Here is a 21,001-nt window from a genome sequence, read left to right on the forward strand (position 1 = left end):
AAACTCACCACTTTTGAGTATATAATTTCAGTGGTTTTTAGTATTAATATATTCATAAGGTTGTACAACCATCACCACCATCTAATTCCAGAACATTTTTGTCACCCCAAAGAGAAACCCTGGACTCATTAGCAGTCACTCCCCATTCCATACTCTCGTCCTCTGGCAACCACTGATCTACTTTCCCACTCTGTGGATTCGCCTGTAGTGGACATGTCACATGAATGGAATCGTACAATAGGTGGTCTTTGTGCCTGGTTTCTTTCACTTAGCACAATGTTTGCAAGGCTCATCCATGTTGTAGCATGTTATCAGGACTTCGTTCCTTTGGAATCTGCAGTTTTAACAAGCTTCCCAGGTAGTTTTGACGAGTGGGCTTTGGAAGGAAAAGAGGAGCAAATTTACACAAGGTGAGATTTCAGGTTACTAGTAAGATATGGGGCCTCCTTCCTTCTTTCAGGTGTGCCCATCCCAGAGGCCTCACTGGGAACAGGAGGCAACGCTGGCTGCTTGCCTCCTCTGGAGACTGCAGAGGTTGGGCAGGATCTGCTGGGCGCTCCGCAGGGAGAGGTGGGTCTATAGACAGTGGCTTGGCAGATTAACTGCAAGAGACTCACACAAGGGGATTTAGCCTCAACTCAAAGACTTTAATGTATTAATACATTATGCTCTTGGAAAAACATCTCCAAGGAAATAAGTGGAACCAAGTCTTAACCAGCAGGGATTCTCATTCAAAAACCTGGTGTGAGCCCCAGCCTTGAAAAAGGATAGCACAGGGGCTCTGATCATAGTGCAACAGTTTGAGGTCAGGGCGGCAGGGCCCGTGTGCCTGCCTAGAGACAGAACTCTGCCCACAGAGCACGATGGGAATGCCCTCAGGACTCCCAGGAAACCAGAAGCGCCATTACTCTGATGACTGACAGCTTCACTGCAGGCTGGGAAGATTTAGACTTAACAGGTCATCTCCAGAGCTTGAAAGAAAAGGCACAAAACTCCAACAGGGCCTAAGAAGCCTGCTTAGGGCAAGACTCTCTTTTGTTGTTGACTCTCCAGGTCATCGGAAACAGTCATGATGCCCTCTGGTGAGGATGGGCACATACGGGAGGGTTGCCAGGTTCCACTTCTGGGCCTGAGGCCTCAGAATGAAATAGGTAGGTGGTGACAGCACCAGCAAGGCCCCCGAGGCCAGGGGTCACACCAATCTTGGGAGATTACCCACCGGGGTCTCTGGACAGAATGGAATGTAGATGGCAAAAGCTAAAGCTGACCACATGCCAGACTCAATCCAACTGTCTGCCTTGTCACCCTCTTCCCAAAGTGGGGCCCTGGAGAGGATACAGGCCCAAGTCTTCTGTGATGAACCCCCACTAAACAGGGGCAGGCAGAAATCCTGGCTCATTTCCTCATTACCCTCCATTTAACTTCAAACAAGTCGCCAACTAACATCTCAGATCCCCTGGGCAGTCCAGGGTTTCTTGTTTTCTAACCATCCTATGGAATAAGCAATCAGTTCTCTTGGACTTTTGATTCAATTTCTTCTCATTCAGAAGGAAGTAGGTTGCTGTTCCTTCTGTAAGAGCCCATCTGAAATTCAGTCAGGTTAGCACCAAGGCCAGGCGGATGGGGAACCCACAAATGCGCCTTCAGGATGGGTACAGCCTCTTTGGCAATGAAGGAACTTATTTATTGGTGGAGGGAATCCCAGCTCCATTTTTGCAGAACCTGGTGAGACTGCTGCCCTGGCAGGTCCCAGGATAGGAAGGAGTAAATGGAGAGGCCAGGACTGCAGCAGGTGGGACGGGGCCTCTCGTGGCTGCGAGCATTCCCAGAGTTAGCCAGTCTCAATGCCCTCCGGGAGCTCCACCACCACCGGGGCGCAGTCCTCGGGCTCCGCGGCAAAGTCCCACCGGAACTTCTTGGTTAGGTGAGCTTGAAACTTTTCAGCTTTCTTCCTCAGGGTGGCATCCACAGCAACGCTGCAGGCTGAGGAAAAGAAAACCTACAGAGAACAGAGGGTCAGTCACTCCTGAGAACACAGAGGGGCTGAGAAAGTGATGGAAATTTCCTCATGGTGTTCAGCTTTCTGGGGCGAGTGGATCAGCTGCGCTGGCACAGGCCCAGGACACCTGCTGTGTTCCCCCCAAACCAAGAAAGAAGGTCCAAACCCAGCTGAGATGCTGGGGCAGGACCAGGATGGAAAATTACTACCCTGGGCAGAGATGTCCCGCTGAGAGGAAGGCACCTGGGCACTAAGTCAGAGGAAGAGGTAGTAGCCACCAGCTGGTACTGAGAAAGGCTTGGAGGGCTTATAAGCCCCTGGGTCCCATAACGTCCCAGGCCCTAAGCCAACAAGACTGAATTGCTGCTCTACTCTTCTAAATGGGCCACAGGCTGCCAGTTTGAGGCTTCTATCCCCTTAAAAGCTGTCTTTGGTTTTTTTTTTTAAATTATGGTAAAATATACAATCTCTGACTTACAATGGCACGAAGCGATATGCATTCAGTAGAAACTGTACTTGCAGTACCCATACAACCATTGTTTTTCACTTTCAGTACAGTATTCAATAAATTACATGAGATATTCAGCACTTTGTTATAAAATAGGCTTTGTGTTAGATGATTCTGCCTAACTGTAGGCTAGTGTAAGTGTTCTGATTCTGAGCATGTTTAAGGTAAGCTAGGCTAAGCTACAATGTTCGGTAGGTTAGGTGTATTTTTTTTTTTTGAATTTTATTTTATTTTTTATTTTTTTATTTTATCTTGTTATGGGGGATACAGAATTGCAGGTTACATATGTTGCTCCTGTACCGCCTTTCCCCCCGGTTAGGTGTATTAAATGTGTTTTCGACTTAGGGTATAACAATTTATCGAGATGTAACGCCGTAAGTTGAGAAGCATCTGTACATAACATAAAATCTACCATTTCAACCATTTTGTTACATTTTCATTTTTAAAATAGTTGTAAAATATACATATTTACCATTTTAAACATTTTTAAGTGTATAGTTGAATAGCATCAAGTACATTCACATTGTTGTACAAACATCACCACCATCCATCTCCAGAACTGCTTTGTCTTTCCCAGCCCACACTCTGCCCCCGTTATACGGTGACTTCCCATTCTCTCCTCCCACCAGCCCCTGGCGACCAACATTCTACTGTCTCTATGAATTTCAGTACCTCTTATAAGAAGAATCATTTAGTATTTGTCCTTTTGTGACCGGCTTACTTCCCTTAGCATAATGTCTTCAAGCTTCATCCATGTTTAGCATGAGCCAGAATTTCCTTCCTTTTTAAGGCTGAATAATATTCTGTTGTATGTTTATACCACATTTTGTCCATTTATCTGTCACTGGCCATCTGAGTTGTCTCTGCCTTTTGGCTATTGTGAATAATGCTGCTATGAACATAGGTGTAATACGTATCTCTTAGGGTCTCTGCCTTCAGTACTTTTGGGTATAGACCCAGAAGTGGAATTGGTGGATCATACGGTAACTCTGTTTACATTGTGATGAACTGCCACACTGTTCCACAGAGCTTGTAGCATTTTATAGTCCCACCAGCAATGCATAAAGGTCCCAATTTCTCCATATCTTGGCCAACACCTGTTATTTTCTGTGTGTGTGTGTGTGTGTGTTGTGTTTTAAATGATAACCGTTCTAATTTGTGGGAGATGGTATCTCACAGTAGTTTCAATTTGCATTTCTCTAATGATTAGTGATCTTGGACATCTTTTCATGTGCTTACTGGTCATTTGTATATCTTTTTTTGGTGAAATACTTATTCAAGGCCTTTGCCCATTTTTAATTAGGTTTTTTGTTGTTGAGTTGTAGGAGTTCTTTATATATTCTGGATATTAATCCCTTATTTTGATGTTCTCATGAACTGTTTCATCTAATACAAACAGAGGCAGGAGGGCAGAACAGCAATTTTCTCCACATCCAAAACCCCATTCCTTCTTACACTGTTTTATCCTGCCCACCTTTTTTTTTTTTAAAGATACAGGGTCCTCCTCAGTCACCCAGGCTGGGGAGTGCAGTGGGCGATCACAGCTCACTGAGCCAGCCTCGAACTCCTCCGCTCAAGTGATCCTCCCGCCTCAGCCTCTCGAGTAGCTGGGACTACAGGCGTGCGCTACCACACCTGGCTAAGTTTTTTTTGGTGGAGATAGGATCTATGTTGTCCATGCAAGTTGAGAATATTTTACTGTTTCAAAGAAGTTTCACAGAGTATCCAACTGGATCCTTACAACACCCTGAGAAGATACAGTTCCTATTTTAAGGAAAATGGAATCTGAGAGGACTTAAATGACTGGATCAAAATTATCCAGAAAGACCTGTTTTTTTTCTCAGACTCCCATCTGCTCACCCTGCAGGACCACCCCAGAGACACCGGAGCACGACTGTGGAAGAAGCTCTTTGACTGACATTATCCTCATGCCATAGCTGGCCCTCAGGCCACCGTGGGAGGATTCTGGACTCCAGGAGACCTGACCTAACAAAGGCAACAGGCATGTTCTGAGCCGATTCCAGGGACAATACTCCTCCCACTCGCTCCTCCACCATATTCCTGTTACAGGAGTGCGGGTCATTTTCAGTGATCTCTGTTTGGGGCCTTTCTGCTGGAGTGGCAGCAGAGGCAGAAGTGATGGGGGCGGGGCAGGTATAGAATTTGGCTTCATTAACTTGGGAATTGACTAAATACAGGAGTGGGAAGCACAGCCACAACAAAATGCCAGATCGATAAGTAATTAGAGGGGCCTGTGTGATCCTGGTGGCAAGAGGGCAGTGGGGAAGCCAGTGGGCAGCCAGTCTGGAGACAAAGAGTGGAGCCTGCACTGCAGCACAGCCGAACTCTGGGGGAGAGGCCTTGTATGGGCAGCAGAGAAGCCTTCTTTCACACAGCATTAGCTCCGGACGCCCTGTACACTCATGGGTCCGTCCCCAGAGGCTGTGGGGAGCCTGCTGGGCTGAATTAGCAAAAGCCCCCTCCTGTTCCCCTTCCTTACACAGTTAACTGTACTATTCTCTCCACAGCCCCTCCTCTCCAGCCACATGGAGCAGCCGCCCAAACATGCTCTCCTGCCTCCTGTGTGCCTCTACACATGCAAACATACTTTTCCCTGTGCTTTTAACACCCTTCCACCTCCTGCCTTCTCCTCCTCCACCTAGCAAATTTTTACTGATGACTCAAGCTCAGCTCAGACATTACCTCCTTCCGGATGTCTTCCCAGACCAAGGATGGGACAGGTGTGCTCCCCCAGCACCCAGGGTTACCTTGATCATGGCCTCAATCTCAGTACGGTAACAGGCCATTTACTGTGGATTCTCACCCAAGGGACAAAGAGCAACTCCAGAGCAACAACTACTCCATTCCTGCATTCCACACTCTTGGCACAGAGTCTGATGCATGTCAAGGACCCATTAGACGTTTAACAAACAGAAGAATGAAGACGACCACAGGTTAAATTTTTGACTCACTTTCGTATAGTGCCGGGCACCAAATTAATTGCTCAATAATTATGTGATAGCGCTGAAGAGAATAAGAGACTCATCCTAGGGAGGAGGTGGCTTATTTACCAGGCCCCTGAATGCCGCCAGCTCACAAGCCACCTCCTCTGACAAGACAAGCTGAAATGAACTGTTCCAACCTCTGTTCCCTGAGCACTGTGTCTGACCCTCCCTTATGGCATTTCTCACGCTGTGCTTGCATCACAGTGATCTGCGCCCTCCAAATGTAGGGAATGAGTTCTAATTACCAACGTGTCCCACACAGCATATCACCCAGGGCCTGGCACAGAGTTAGGCCCACAGGGCGATCACTGAACAATAAGAATGAGACGTAGGGATCACCGTGCACTTGGCAATGGCCAGCAATGCAAGGCTGGAACAATCTGGGCTCATGCTCGTCACCCATCCTCCCCACCCACCTCTCAAGCACTGTCTGGGAGTAAAATCAATTAGTGGCAGGTACAAAAGAAGCCTTCAGTCTAAAAAATAAGGCTTTTTTTAATAATGTGAAAAGTGCTTCATCCTTTTTAAAGAACTCATCAATTTATTCTTTACTACAAACCCTCGAGGTAGGAGGGCAGGAAATTATTATTGCCATTGTATGGGGGAGGACACTAGGGTGGCGCATCATGTAGTGACAACTGCTGAGCAGGATCCAGTCTAAGCATGGACGTCTCTGTTTGATCCTTCTTCCCTACCAAGACCTTCTCTGTCCTGACAGAGCCTTAATACATCCTTGATGTTTATTTTTCAGCATTGCCCTGTGGGGAGCCAAAGTGCTTCTGGAACTGCCCCCTCTGCAGCCCCCAGGCTCCAGAGCACAATTCAGGTTGACTTTTGTTTTTTGTTTTTTTTTTTAACAAATCAACTTCATTGAGGTATAAGTTATACCCAATTAAATTCACCCATCTTAAATGTCTGATTCATTTGAAAAATACACACACACACACACACACACACCCCCCCATGTAACCACCATATATGTGTACAGTGTTTTCTATATGCAGTTCTGAGTTTGAAGGTCCACATAGATTTGTGGAACCATCACCACACTCAGGACACTGAACAGTTCCATCACTCATCACTCCAAAAAATTCCCCAGGGCTGCCCCATAGAAGTCAAACCTTTCCCTCACCTCTAGGCCCTGGCATCCACTCATCTATTTTTGACCCTAGGTTCACAAACTTTTTTTCTCTGCCACAAATGATCTGCAGGAAACAAACTTGATATTTTAAAACACTCCTTACAATTCAGAAAAGGAGATGTTTAAATAGTACTTAGTTTCTAGGCATTAATTTATTTGATTCTTTTATTTTCAGATTATGCCTTCTTCAGAAAACTTAATGATGATTTGGCTATTTTATTCACTAAAGTGAAATCAAGGAAACACTTTTTAACATCACTAAGAAATAAATCATCTTAATCTTAGCAGATTAATCCTAAATATTTTAAAAATACTTTTGAAATAGGATGATAACATTTTGCAAACAAATGCATTTATCTAAAACAAAAAGCACATCCACTGGGTGTTTTTCTTCAAAGATAAAGTATTAACACTTTGATCGTTAAGTCTGTGTATTTTAAAATTTTAAATTACTTTAGTTATAAATGTAAAAGCTTTTTTTAAAAACCCAACTTAAATAAATTGAATTCAGTCAGGTTACTTTGACAAATTCAAAATATCAAGGTAGGTAGCTCAGTTACTATCTTATCCTATTTTTTGGCTAGACCAAAAAGATGAAGTTTCTTAATTTTTTCAATTCTCAAATAATCATTCAACTTAGAATGAAACTAGCCATTGGTAAAACATCTCATTTCCACTTACAACAGAAGCAAGTGGTGTTCAAAGCAAGACCATTGCTTCACAATGATGACCAGGAAGGTGAAAAGCAGTAGGAATCATGTCTCCTCAGGTCAGTTTAAAAAATTTGGGATGTTTCATCTAGAACTCTAATCAGATATGGGAGCCCACCACAAGCTTTAGTGCCAGATACTAGCTCTGCTGATCTTCAGCAAAATTATGTGACCTCCCTGAGCCAGTCTCCTCATCTGTACAATGGGATTCTATACCTACCTTCTAGCACTGTTGTGAGAGCTAAATGAGATAATGCACATTAAGCATGCAAAAGCAATAGATGGCGGCAGGAGGCATAGGAGTAGGTGGGTAAATTTATCACAGCTGGTGTTATGATAAAAGTACACCATAGACATCACTGTCAGAGTGTTTTCCCTGAAGAGTTAAAGATGGACACTGGCATTTAGAACACTGGCAAGAAGAGAAGCTGGAAAACATACATGGCCTATTGTGACTAAAAGTATTTAAAAAAACAGGCTACATGACTATATGCCTAAATACTACGCAATCAGCAAAAAAAAAAATAGTTATTTTATACGTAATGCCCTTTCTAACATACTATTAAATTCAGATTATCCTTTCATTGGTTTTAAATGAATTATGGTGACTTAAGTTGCTTTACATAAAAGAAAAAAACTGTATCTATTTTTGTAAAACAAATAATTTTTATTCAAGCTAAATCCAAGGGATTTGTAAAAACCAGTGGCTTCTATTCAAAAGGGCCTCACATGGGAAAGTAAAAAAAAAATTAATGGCTGAGACCATTCCATTATGTGGCTGATTTTATCCATGCTAATGTGGCTATCTTTAAGTGCTTACACACACAAACATCAAGCCCTCTCTGTGGGTAGTAGGCATTTAAGCTCCTAAGTAAGAAAGCCGGCTCCACTTACTTGACTACCTGGGGCGAGAGGGGGCAGCTGGCTGAGCAAAGCTTTAAGGGCTGATTCATTCAGTCACAAACACCCTGAGTAAGTGCCTCTGGTGGGGGACTGGATTCTCACTGCCAAGATGGCATCAACATGAGTCTCCATTTAAAAAAAAAAAAAAGTTTTATAATATCCATGTCCACACTCTGCTGTTTGAAATCTCAGTCATCCCTCAACTCATGGTCGAAATGCCCCTCTTTGCATATAGCCATTCCTGATCCTCTATTCCCTCAAATCTCAACACCAGTCAGAATTAAACACTCCCTCTTTGATGTTCCTGATGCCCTTTGATCAGACATCACAGATCTATGATATTTACATTGCCACAGGAATTATGCATTCTATCCATCTAAAAACGCAAGATGAGGTAAGTATTAGGCCTTGACAACATGTTGAAAATTACCAGATGAACAAAAAAATAGGCCTTGTGTAAAAGGAGCTCATGACCCAGTGGGGGAGCCGGGCAGACAGTATATTAATTTCAGCAAACACAACTTGTGCGATATAATAGTGACAAGTGTTAATACAAAGTAGGCTAAGAGTATGGAAAGAAAGAGAGAGAGAGAGATGAGGGATGGCTTCACAGAGGACACCTCGAGGGCACGTCGTAGGATGAACAAGTGCGTACCAGGCAGAGGGAAAATCAGGCTCAGCCAAGAATGTGTGAAACATGAATAGAAAGTTTCAGTTATGCGAGATAAAAAAGTCCTAGAGATCCGCTGGACACCACTGCACTTAAAGTTAATACTGCACTCAACACTTAAAATCTGTTAAGAGGGTAGATCTCATGTGTATTTTTTGCCACGACTTAAAAAAAAAAAAAAAAAAGAAGAAGAAGAAACAGCATGGCCTGTCTGGGAGCCTGCAAGGAGACCACTGTTGCTGGAGTTGACAGGAGAAAACAGAGGAGGAGAAAGCTGGAGAATAGGATAAGATATCTGATCAGAATAGGCCTTGTGACCTAGGTTTGGGCTTTTAATTTTCTAGGCAATGAGGAGCCACAGCGAAATAGAATCTGAGCTGCATTTTGGAGGAGCAACTCTGCTGGCAGTGTTGGCTACCACCAGACAGATTGGCTAACAAGGGTAAGCATGGAGGCTGATCAACTCTGATGCCATCTAGGAGACAACAGGGCCTGCACTAGGGAAATGGAACAAGGGGCAGGACCACCTCCTAAAACACTCACCACTACCTGGAGTTATTTGGTTGGTTCATTTGTTTACTTTCCCAAAATGTAAGTTCTAAGTCAGGGAGTCTGTTTTGCTTACAGCTATATTCCTGCGTCTACAACAGGGCCTTGTATACAGCAGGTGTTCAGTAAACACCTGCTAAATCAATGAACAAATCCCAGAGGGCAGGAACTCTGGCTAACTTATGTATGTATTCCTCACCACTTTCAGTAGAATGTATATAAACGATGCTCAAAAACATACTTTTTTTTTTTTTAAAGGCGCATGCCCTAGATTTTTCCAAATAATGCATCAAATTTTCTTGGTGAAAAGTCCAAAGACAAAATTTTTCCAACCATCAGCTTTGCATAACCCACCTGGACATCCAGCAATCCAGCTGGGCCCTTTCTGCTTTGTAAATAATAGCTGGCAACAAAGCCTGAGCAATTTGAGCTCAGCTGCTGGTTGTGCTAACAATAGTCAGGACAGCCAGGGACATTATGGCCCCCCTGTGTTTATGTCTCCTGAGGGTAGCACATCATTCCCTTTAGCTGCAGCCACTGCCAGAGGCATGTTAGCAAGTAGATGCCTCCTCACACTGCCCTGAAACTCACAGCCAGTACCTCTGAGGGATGGATTTTCCCCACAGAGGAAGGATAAGGGGATTTAATTTCTCTGTTACATCAAGAACCAATAAAAGGGGAGTTTTATAGCTCTTGTGAGGTGGGATACACCAGGCTCAAGCAATCAGCTTGACTGACTCACCCCCATGGTCTGCACAAGTCCTCCAACTGCCAATTTTAAGTCAGCTGCCTGCTCAAAGGGACTCTTCCAACAGTCGCTGGTTTTAGAAAAGCGTTCTGTACCTCTGAGAAAAAAGCCCCTGAGGGTATCTCCACTAATGTCAATCAAAAATCCTTTCTGGGAATCCATACTGTATTCACTACACAGGGGCAGGAGCACAGGCACTAACCAAGACTCAGGCCTGGGTATAAATCCGGACTTCCACTTACCAGCTGTGTGACTTCAAGTACATGATTTAGTCTGAGTCTCAGCTTTCTCATTTGTAAAATGGGGATGATCCCCTCTGCGTTACAGGGCTCCAGAGAGATTAAATGAGGGAACCCACATAATATGATAAACATGGTGCTCGATACCTAATAGGCAGTTAATGAATGCTTGTTCCTTCCCTTACGGGGTGGGAGAGGAAGGTTAATGAACAGCCACCTCGTATGGGACAGGCCTCATGGGGTCTCACACACAGGGAAAAGAAAGCAGCTCATGAGAGAGAAAGTGTGGAAACCGACAGCAGCTTCTGGCTCCTCTATGCTTGAAAAAGTTACACAATGTGAATGACAGAGGCTGTCCCAAGCACATAAAGAAAACTAATCTGTTTGCAAAGGGAGGAAATAGAACAGGATGAAGATTGTAAGTTGTTTGAAGCTTCTTTCCTAATTACCACTCTTAATGAAAATTTAATTGCCAAGTTAAAAGCAAATTTACTTTTTCTGTCAGAGAATCTCTGTGGAAACTGGCACATTTTGTTTGAACAGGAAATCAAAGTTACTTTAATGCTTAAATGAGATCTAAGGAGCTGCAGATGTTTCACTGGGAATAACAAGCTTCAAAACTCTGCTTTACAGGGTGGCAGCAATTCACGGCTATAGGGAGAAAGAGAAGCTGTTTTGAGCTGAGTAAACCAAAGGGGTGGAAGGGATTCAAATTGCAAGTATCCCAGTGCTGGGCACTCTGGGGGCAAGGTGGAGAGAGGGTGGTACAGACAGAGGGTCACTGGCATAGACGACCTTACAACTGAGTTGGAGAGAGAGAACCAGGAAACATCTCAAGATTAGGAAACTGAAATTAAGAAATCTTCGGGTCACGGAAGAATAGTGAGAAACAAAACACATACCCCTGCCTTAATTCTGACCCACGTGAGTGTTAGCCAAAAGACTGCTCACCTGTAAGGTGCTGGTGAGGAAGTTGTCTTGGGAAACAATGTCTACAAAGAAGTCGGCAGGGATCTCACCGAGCTGGTGGTACAGGAGGGAGATGAGGTTGCTGTAGAGGCCGTGGTGCTTCACCATGGCTGCTTCTGACCGGCACAGGAGGTTCAGGAGCCTCTTCCAGTGCTCAAATGCCTCGTACACGTTCCCCAGCAGGAAGCACACAAAGGCAAACTGGAGTTCACCTGCAAGGTGCACAGAGGAGAAATGATTCTGAGGGAGAGGAGGACCAGTTGACACTACCCTTCACTGTTCACAAGGCTGTCAATTCCACTGGACCTCAACAATGGGTGACCTTTTATCCTTGTCACTCCTGCAGGGCCTTGTATGGGATTTTGCATCTAGCAAGGTACTCAATGTTTGCTGATCTGCTATAAATTCAAGCCATGTGAGACCAAACTGTGGCTTTGTATTTCTGTAAAATCAGAGTGCAAGGGAAGAGACAGTCCACATATTTGCCTGGCATTTTAAAAGTTTACAAAATGTGTCCACGGATATTATGCCAAGTGGATCCCACACCTGGCTGCCCATCAGAATCACTAGGAGAGCTTGTTGAAAGTTAAGCTGCCCAGCCACACTCTGTGATTCTAGTTGAGGAAAGATGATGAGGCCTGTTTTTGTAGCTCTAACAAGCTTCCCAGGTGATTCTGATGTAGATGGCCTGCTCCAAAGTCAGGGAAATGCTGCATTATTACCAGGACCCCTTCAGCCCAACTCCACGAGGTGATCAGGGAAGGTGGTATTTGCCTCATTTTACAGATGAGGTCAAGGGCTTGCCCAAGCTTGCACATCTATTGCGTCACGATATGAACAATGGAAAGATAAAACAAATTCTTTATTGGGTAGGAACAGTTCTAGAAGCTCCCACAACAGGAAAATTCGTGATTACTTATTCCAGGGTTAGCCTTCCAGCCAGATTATTTTTATTTGTTTAATCACAGGACTCTGTGATTTAATCTCTATGAGCAGTCTGGTGGCTAAGAGCATGGGCTCTGGAGCCAAACTGCCTGGATGCAAACCTTAGCTCTACCACTTAGCAGCTGTGTGACCTTGGGCAATTTACTTAATCTATTTAAGCCTCAATTTCCTTATTTGAGGGTAGTAGCGAAGATTAAATGAATCGATACAGTACATGTAAAGCATTTAAAATAATACCTGGCACAAAGTAGCACTCAAAAAGTATTACTATTTCCAATTTCCACCAGATGCCCGTCTTAAACAAAAAGATCTGATGATCCAAAAGCCACTGTCCCTGGGCAAGCAAGTGGGGCTGTCACCGCAGCTATACTGCAGCTGATCACAGACATTCTCTCTGGCTTCAAAGGTGGCTGTAAATTTAATGAGGTATAGATACATGTGCACCATAAAAAGAACAGATGCACTTAGACAAGGTGGCTCTCGCCTGTGATCCTGGGACTTTGGGAGACTGAGGCAGGATCGCTTGAGGCCAAGAGTTCAATATGAGCCTGGGTAACAAAGCAAGACCTCTGTCTTCACAAAAAACTGTTTAAAAAACTAGCCAGGGCTGGGCGCAGTGGCTCTCACCTATAATCCTAGCACTTCGGGAGGCCAAGGTGGGAGGACCACTTGAGGCCAGGAGTTCAAGACCAGCCTGAGCAACATAGTGAGACCTGCCCCCCCCATCACTACAAAAAAAATAGAAAAATTAGCCAAGTGTGGTGGCGAACTGCTATAGCCCCAGTTACTCGGAAGGCTGAGGCAGGAGGATCGCTTGAGCCCAGGAGTTTGAGGTTGCAGTGAGTTATGATGATGCCACTGCACTCTAGCCCAGGGAAACAGAGTGAGACCCTGTCTTAAAAAAAAAAACAAAAAAAAACAAAGAAAAATTAGCCAGACATGATGGTGAACACCTGTAGTCCCAGCTACTTGGGAGGTTGAGCTGTGAGGATCGCTTGAACCCAGGAGTGTGAGGTTGCTGTGAGCTATGATTGAGCCACTGCACCATAGCCTGGGTGACAGACGGAGGGAGATCCTGTCTCAAAAAAAAAAACAAAAAACAAACAAAAAACAAAAAACAGATGTGCAACACCAAGTACCCCTTTAAGTACACAGCCTTTGATTTCTGTCACCTCCAGATACCTGGAAAAACTAGTTCCCTGTTTCTAAGTTGTGGAACTAAGTTTGATTTGTATGAATAGCTACCTGGGTCTAGATATTTTGGACATTTGACCAATATTTTCAAAATATAGTCGAATTTTCTTTGATTAATAGAGGTTATGATTTGCTTCTTCAGCTGGCTTTACCTGGTTAGTTTGTGAAACTAAATATTAGCCTATTCTTTCATTTGGAGCATTTATTTACTGGAGCACTTGTTTAAATTTGTGTACTTCTGACCTTGTCTAAAATTAAATTGATATCAGAAATAATTTCAAAGAGCAGTCATGTAGATTCAAAGTTATCCCTGTAACAGATCTTTTCACAAGATATATTTTGAAGAACTGAAATTTTTTAGAGGTAGAAAAATAGGATTTCTATTCATTTTTAAGTCATAATTTCAAGTGTTACTACATGAAAATATTAAGAAATGCATTAAAATGTACCCATTAAAATAAATGTCCCTTATTTCATCGGCAGAGCCAATGGTATAAAAAGTCCTATAATCAAATTGCTAGCCAAACTTCCAACAGGAAAATATGCAAATGACCTGAACAATTTGCAAAAAAAAATACATAACTGTAAAGATAAGACAAATGTTTGCTGTCACTAGTATTTAAGAAATATAAATAGAAACAGGATGCCATTTTTCAACCATTCAATTGAAAATGGACTTTGCTAAATTATCATGCTCACTGCTGTCAAAGGTGATGGGCAACTGCTCCTACCAGGTGGCAGAAATGCAAAATCTCCTGGCAACATGCATGCGCTGATCCAACAATTCTAACCCTAAGTGTATGCATAAGTTCACACAAGGCTGTTCATTAGATGGTATTTATAATAAGGAAAAATATGAACATCTTAAAGGTCCATCAAGAGAACTGGTTCAATAACTAGGGAACACTAAACAGTCACTAAAAAGGAGTGGCTATTTCAGTGACATGGAAAAATGCTTATTAAAGCAGATTACAAAATAATATCTTAATACTTTCATCTCATTTTTGTAAAAAGTCATATATACACATAAACACATATAACTTTTATGAATTTTTAAAAGAATAAAGAGAAATATTAATACATAGAAATAGAGAAGACTAAAATGAAATACATAAAAATATATATAAAAAAAGGAAATATACCAAAATATAAAAATTTATTTCTAGGTAGTGGGCTTTGGAGTGAAATTTTTGTTTTTATTCTATGATGAATATATATTATTTTTGCAATAAGGAGCAAAGCAACAATAGAAACTGTAATGACTTAAAAAAAAAAAAAAAATCACTGTCCTGGTCTAAGCCAGTAGAGAGACCAGCACCTTGAGAGTCAGGGACAAACTGAGGCAGCAGTGGAGAGGATATTCTGAACACAGGTCTGACCTAGGAACCAGGAACCTGGGGCTCTGGTCTCAGCTCAACCACTCAGTCAACCAAATCCTTTCCCTCTATGAGACTGGGCCATGTCGCTGGTTCCCAAACACAGGATTATCTGCACCAGGTTCACCTAGGATTCTTGTTTATTAGATAGATAGACAGACATAAATTACTGGAGTCCCCCTCCAGATCTCCTGAATCAAAATCTCCAGGAGTAAGGAGATATATCTGGAGTAAGAAAAAATATCTCCAGGAGCAAGGAGATATCTCTAGGAGTAAGGAGATATATCTGTATCTTTAATGAGTGTTCCAGGTGAGTCCGTCTCCTAGCCAGATTTGGAACTCACTGGACTAGATTAACACAAGACGTACTCCCTATTCTAAAGCATCTCTACTAATATCTTCCCCTTGGCCCACTCCCAAGGAGCCTTGCTCCTTCTCACCAAGCACATCCTGAGGGTTGCTGGGGAACTGCTTGCTGAGCACAGTCTCGAGGGCATAGCTCAGGTCCATGCTGTGCCTGGTTATCTCTGCTGGTGTGGCACCTGCTGGGAACATCTGTTTGGGCAGTTCTGAGAAGCGGATCTCTGTCCCAGCTCTGGGCTTCATTTCAGGCAGTCGAGCCAGGCCCTCTTGGTAGCTTTTGCACTCAGTGCCACAGCGGGGTAGATTCTGCCCTGCCCGGTCCTTGGTGTGCTTCATGGAGAGCACGGGTAGCACATCAGAGAAGGCACAGATATGCCGGCTCTCGGGCTGCAGCCTCTCCATTGTGGCCTCACTGATGAAGTTGGTGAGTGAGATCCACTTCTTAAGTGTGGCATATGGGTAAGGTCCCAGGAACTGGTCCAGCTCCTGGAGATTGGCCCTCATGGCTTCCACCTCAGACTCTGGGACTGGGGACAGGTCTACCTCTTCCCGGACCGCATTCCAGTGCAGGACTGTCAGCCCCCGCTGCTGCAGGCTAAGGAAGAAGCCCATACGAGGGCCCACATCCTTGGGATTCGCCTTGTCCACAGAGCTGTAGTGGAGGAAGTGGATGCCCGGAGGGATCATCTTCACGCCCCGGAACTTAGGCCCCACCTCCCAGGAGTTGTAATCAATGCCAAACTCCGTTCCCTTGGGCATGTTCAGGATGACCACAGTGGCCCCTTCAAAGAAGAGGCACTTGGCTAGCTCAGGATCCATCTGCATGGCAGCCAGGGGGCCAGTGGTGCTGACCAAAAGGAGAACCCTTCTTCCTTGTCTTCCAGAACAGCTGAAAAAGAAAGAAATCAGAGTTAATCAGAACTTTGGGAAGGATGCTCTATGTGCCAGATATTGAATTACACTCCTAACATAATTCTCTCTCTTAATTCTCACGACAACCCTGAAGACAACCCTGCATCCATTTTATAGATGATGAAAATGAGGATCAAAAGAAAAGGATTTTTGTGTTTTGGATTAATGAGCAAGAACAGTCACTTCACTGCTATAAAGACACCAGTTACAGAAAAGCGATATGCTCAAGGTCACACAAGGATCCAAACTAGAATCTGGGTACCCTGACCTGGAGGCCGGTGTTCTTTCCACTGTCTACTCCAAGGATTTTCTCTCAGATCTCTCTCTCAAAACAGAAGATGACAGTGGAAAAGCCTGATGGTTCCTTTTAAACTATAACTATGCCTAAGTCACATCTTAAACTATAATTCTGTCTAAAAGCCATCACTGCAGAGTCCCAGAAGATTTGGGAAGAATGATTAAATTAAGTATATACCCAGTTTCCTGTAAGCCTCAGGGAAGGCCCAGAAATAAATAGAAAGTAGAAAGTGGAAACTAAGTATCTAAAATTTACAAAAGATTTGGGGAGTGGAAAGCTTTTCAACTGCAAATCTCCCTTCTTCTTTTACTCATTAAAAAACCTAAACTCCAGGGAGTGAAACAACTTCCCAAACGGTCTGCAATCAGTGGCAGCTCTGGATCATTTATCCAGAATGGATTCAGGTGCCAGAGTTGGCCTAGGATCAGTAGTTAGAAGAAAAAGAGCTTAGAACACTTATTTTATCACTTCTGAACTACCCATGAGGACACACTGATAAAACCTCTGTAAGCAGACACTGCCTCTGTGGTATTTCCAAGAATGGTTCGAACATAAACTAATTTAAACCAAATCATTATCTACCCTTCTAGTCCTAAGACATCTACCCAGTCAATTCAACAAATACTCATCGAGTGCCTGCATTGTGCCAGGATCTTTGTTGGGCCCCAAAAGAAACATCCACAGAGTAAGACAGTCACTGCCCACTAAGTACTTCCAATCTAGCCAGATGTACAAATAGGACCCCAAAATGTCACAAACAGAAAAACCAGCTGCCTATTTAATTCTGTTTACTCTTTGTAGCTTAAAAACAAACACACACACACACACACACACTAAAACAGCACAGAAAGACCAACCCTTTTCCAAAAATACTAAGAGCATATCTTTTCATCTTTACCCAAAACCACTACAAATGACTCACTCTAAATCAGTACTTTTTTCCAAATTGCAAGTCACAACCCATTAATGAGATAAGAAATCAACTCAGAAGGTCTCTACCAGCATTACTTTTTTAAAATGAAAAGAACAGGGCCAGGTGGCTCACACCTGTAATCCCAGTGCTTTTAAGGCCAAGATGGAATGACCGTTTGAGACAAGAATTTAGATACCAGCCTAAGCAACATGGTGAGACCTCATCTCTATGAAAAATAAAAAAACTAGCCAGGCTCCCAGCTACTTGGAAGGCTGAGGCAGGAGGACTGCTTGAGCCCAGGAGTTTGAGGCTACAGTGAGCTACGATGGCACCACTGCAGAGATCCTGTCTCTAAAAATAAATAAAACAAAAAGAACAAAATTTTTAAAACATCAGAATACATCATGAGTAGCATGGCTAAGTATTGTTTTCTGAAGCTTTGTGTGTGCGTATGTTCGGCTGGTTGTAACATAAAATGTACTTGTTAAGGCCAGGTGTGGTGGCTCACAACTAGAATCTCAATGCTTTGGGAGGCCAGGTAGGAGGATCCCTTGAGCCCAGGAGTTAGAAACCAGCCTGAGCAACATAGTGAGGCCCTGACTCTGCAAAAAAATAAAAGCCAAATTAGCTGGTGTGGTGGCACATGCCTGTAGTCCTAGCTGCTCAGGAGGCTGAGGCAGGAGGATCGCTTGTGCCCAGGAGTTTGAGGCTGCTGTGAGCTATGATCACACTGCTGCACTCCAGCCTGGGTGACAGAGTGCGACCCTGTCTCTAAAAAAATAAATAAATAAAAAAATAGAAAAATACATTCACCTCCTCAGTAAAACTTCCTTACCCCAGGCCAAGTCAAATCTTCTGTGATCAAATCTCCTGTGATAAACTTTTAGGATGCCTTCTACCTTTCCATTTAAATTATCAGGTTGCAATTTTGCATGTCTGATTGAGGGTCGTCATCTCCACGAGATTTGAGTCCTTTTGTATTCGTAGCACACATTAGACGCTTAGAAAACACTTATTTAATAAAAATATGGTATTCATTTTGCAGATGAGAAACAAAGGGGAAAGACCTTACTGGAAATCACACAGAGCATGGGGCAGAACTAGGTCGGGTGCAGCCAGAGTCTCCAGCTCCCAAGCTCTCAAGTTAAGAAAAAAGTGAAGTTACTCCGTGTGCCCAGGGAAGCGCCGGCGACGGTGCCTCTGGTGATGGTCTCTCAGGGAGAAAGGCCTCCAGAGACAGCAGCGTCCCACCACCGGCCCACAGACCGAGACGCTGCCGCCGCGGCGACGTGGGCCTAGTTTCCGGCACTCCGCGATTCTGAGCCGAAAGGAATGTGGCACTGGCCACACACACAAGGAAATCAGAGGAGGAAAAAGAGGCCAGGAAGCCAAACTCACCGTTTCGCCCTACGTTCGGGTACCGAGGTAACGCACCGGAAGCTCTTCCGCTTTGGCGCCGGATAGGAGCAACAAAGAAAGCTGCCCGGCGGAAGCCTTGGTCTCGGGAAAAACGGCCCGTGCCTACAGGTTCCGCCTGGCCAAATGTTGCCTTTTGCTAGCCTTAGTTTCTTGTTTTAGCTTCTGAATTGTGCATAACAACTTTCATTAAGCTATGAATTTTATATCCCCATCCAGAAACACATCCAGCAGCCGTAGTCCTTTGGTCTCAAGCAGTCATGATCACTGAAGCATGGTCAAGGTCATGGCTCCCCAGTAGCCAGTCAGGTTCTCAGTCATAGTCCCAGTCAGTCAATTTCTACCTGATCACAGTGTCGCAGCTTCCAGTCACACTCAGCCCTAGGGGAGAGGCTCTGAAACCCAGCCACTAGCCCCGAGAGCTAGTGGCAGCAGCAGCAGAGTCACCACAGCAGTCCCTCCCACCGTGATCACCCATTGTCCTACAGGCCCAGTTTGACATCTCCGTCAGGCTACAAACACAGACCTGTTTCCCTGGACCCTAGCACAAATCCAGACACAAAGACTCAGCTCAGTACTTATATCATACATTTAATTAATAATCACAGTCATTTGGTATTAATAAATGGTTTCTATTTGCAGGCCTGGCCCTGTGCTAGGTGATTCTATTGGCCATCATTCCACCAAAGAAGCAGAGCCAGTAGAAGATACATATTTAATAGTAAGTGATTATTGCAAGGAATTGGATTATGTGATCCTGAGGGCTGGCTAGGCAAGAACAAAATCCATATGGCAGGCCACTTGGATATTGTTTCTAATCCTTACTACTAACCCTAGTAAGTAGATACTAGTATTCCCAATTTATAGAAGAGACAATTGAAGTTCAAAGAGGTATTATACAGCCAGAGAGTGACAGAGCTAGAATGCAAACCAAGGTCTGACTGGCTGTTCTTGTCTCTGTGCTGCTGCTGCTTAGCTTGTCTGTCACAGTTCCTTAGTGACAGCTGGACCCGCCAGTCTGTCTCCATCAAAATTCATCTCTTAGTGGGTTGCAGACTAGACTGGGCCCTGTAGTCATGGTTAATCACAATGAGTTGCTGCAGGATTAAACAGAGACAGCCTCCATCAGTCACAGTCATGCTTATCACTTTCAGCCTGTCCTGTCAGTTTCATTTCCTGCGTGAAGAAGCTCAGCTGCCTCCTCACCCCTCCCCACTCCCAGTCTTAGAGGCTGAGCTCTGTGGTCTGGTCTCAGAGCTCCCTGTTCCAGGTGGGCTCACCATCTTCTCAGGGACTCCAGGGCACTGAACACTGGACATAGAAGCTGTAGATGGCCTGAGAATCCTACCTTGTAGGTTGCATGTCCATCCAGATCAGAATTCCTCAACCTTGGCACTATTGACATCTATTGACATTTAGGGCCAGATAATTTTTTGTTGTAGGAGGCTGTCCTGTGCACTGTAGGATGTTTAACAGTGTCCCTGGCCTCTACCCACTAGATGCCATTAGCACCCCCCACCCCCGTTGTGACAACCAAAAATGTCTCTAGACATTGCTAAATGTTCTGAGGGGCAAGGGGGAGCAAAATCATCTACCCCCACCCCAATTGAAAAACACTCATCTAGATGAACCTACCCTATATTATTTCTAAGAACCAGAGAGGCTGGCCCTGTATCTGTGGGAGACACAAATATAGATCAGGGTGTGTGGAGTCATGAGGAATTGTATAGGAACACAATGTTTGCAAATTAAGTCTTATTCTGAAACACCAGGGGTAACAGATTGTTAAAGGAAACCTAAAGGGAAAATTCATGGAAAGATTCACAGTGCTCCTTGCAGCAATTGCCTCTGACAATGGACAGGAATCTGGAGAAGGCTGAAGAACTATTCACTGCATAGCCTTTTGTATTATCTACTGAATACCTTTTCAAAGAAAAGAAATAGTATTTGAAAGTATAAGGAAATACTCAGTATATAAGTTCTAAAAAGTATTCAGAATGGTATGTACAAGATGACTTCAACTCTGAAAAAAATATACATTCATGGAAAAAAAGACCCTTTTGTGCAATTTGGGGCAATAAAGAAAGGTGGCCTGGGGTGAGTTGCTTGGTAGAATAAAAAGGAAAGTGTAGTACATACACCT

At 43.9% G+C, this 21,001-nt stretch overlaps 1 protein-coding gene across 1 annotated transcript; it reads right to left on the bottom strand.

Annotated features, from left to right (window-relative positions):
- Positions 1-604: 604 nt before the first annotated feature.
- Positions 605-19,179, bottom strand: AAR2 (AAR2 splicing factor). The gene is made up of 5 exons (XM_069495750.1): positions 19,127-19,179; positions 18,841-18,942; positions 15,397-16,208; positions 11,424-11,653; positions 605-1,999 (listed from the first exon to the last, which is right to left on the bottom strand). The coding sequence occupies exons 1-5, from the start codon at positions 19,177-19,179 to the stop codon at positions 1,832-1,834; spliced, it is 1,365 nt and encodes a 454-aa protein (XP_069351851.1). The 3' UTR covers positions 605-1,831.
- Between the last annotated feature and the right edge of the window lie 1,822 nt (positions 19,180-21,001).

Source organism: Eulemur rufifrons, chromosome 20 (genome assembly GCF_041146395.1).
Source record: "Eulemur rufifrons isolate Redbay chromosome 20, OSU_ERuf_1, whole genome shotgun sequence".
Lineage (NCBI taxonomy): Eukaryota > Metazoa > Chordata > Mammalia > Primates > Lemuridae > Eulemur > Eulemur rufifrons.

Excerpts from the sequence above, each read along its gene's own strand:
- AAR2 (XM_069495750.1), bottom strand. The coding sequence starts at position 19,179 with ATGACTGAGAACCTGACTGGCTACTGGGGAGCCATGACCTTGACCATG. Across the intron at positions 18,943-19,126 it reads ATGACCTTGACCATGCTTCA|ACCAAGGCTTCCGCCGGGCA; the intron begins GTGATCATGACT and ends GTTTTTCCCGAG. Across the intron at positions 16,209-18,840 it reads CCCGAACGTAGGGCGAAACG|CTGTTCTGGAAGACAAGGAA; the intron begins GTGAGTTTGGCT and ends TTTCTTTTTCAG.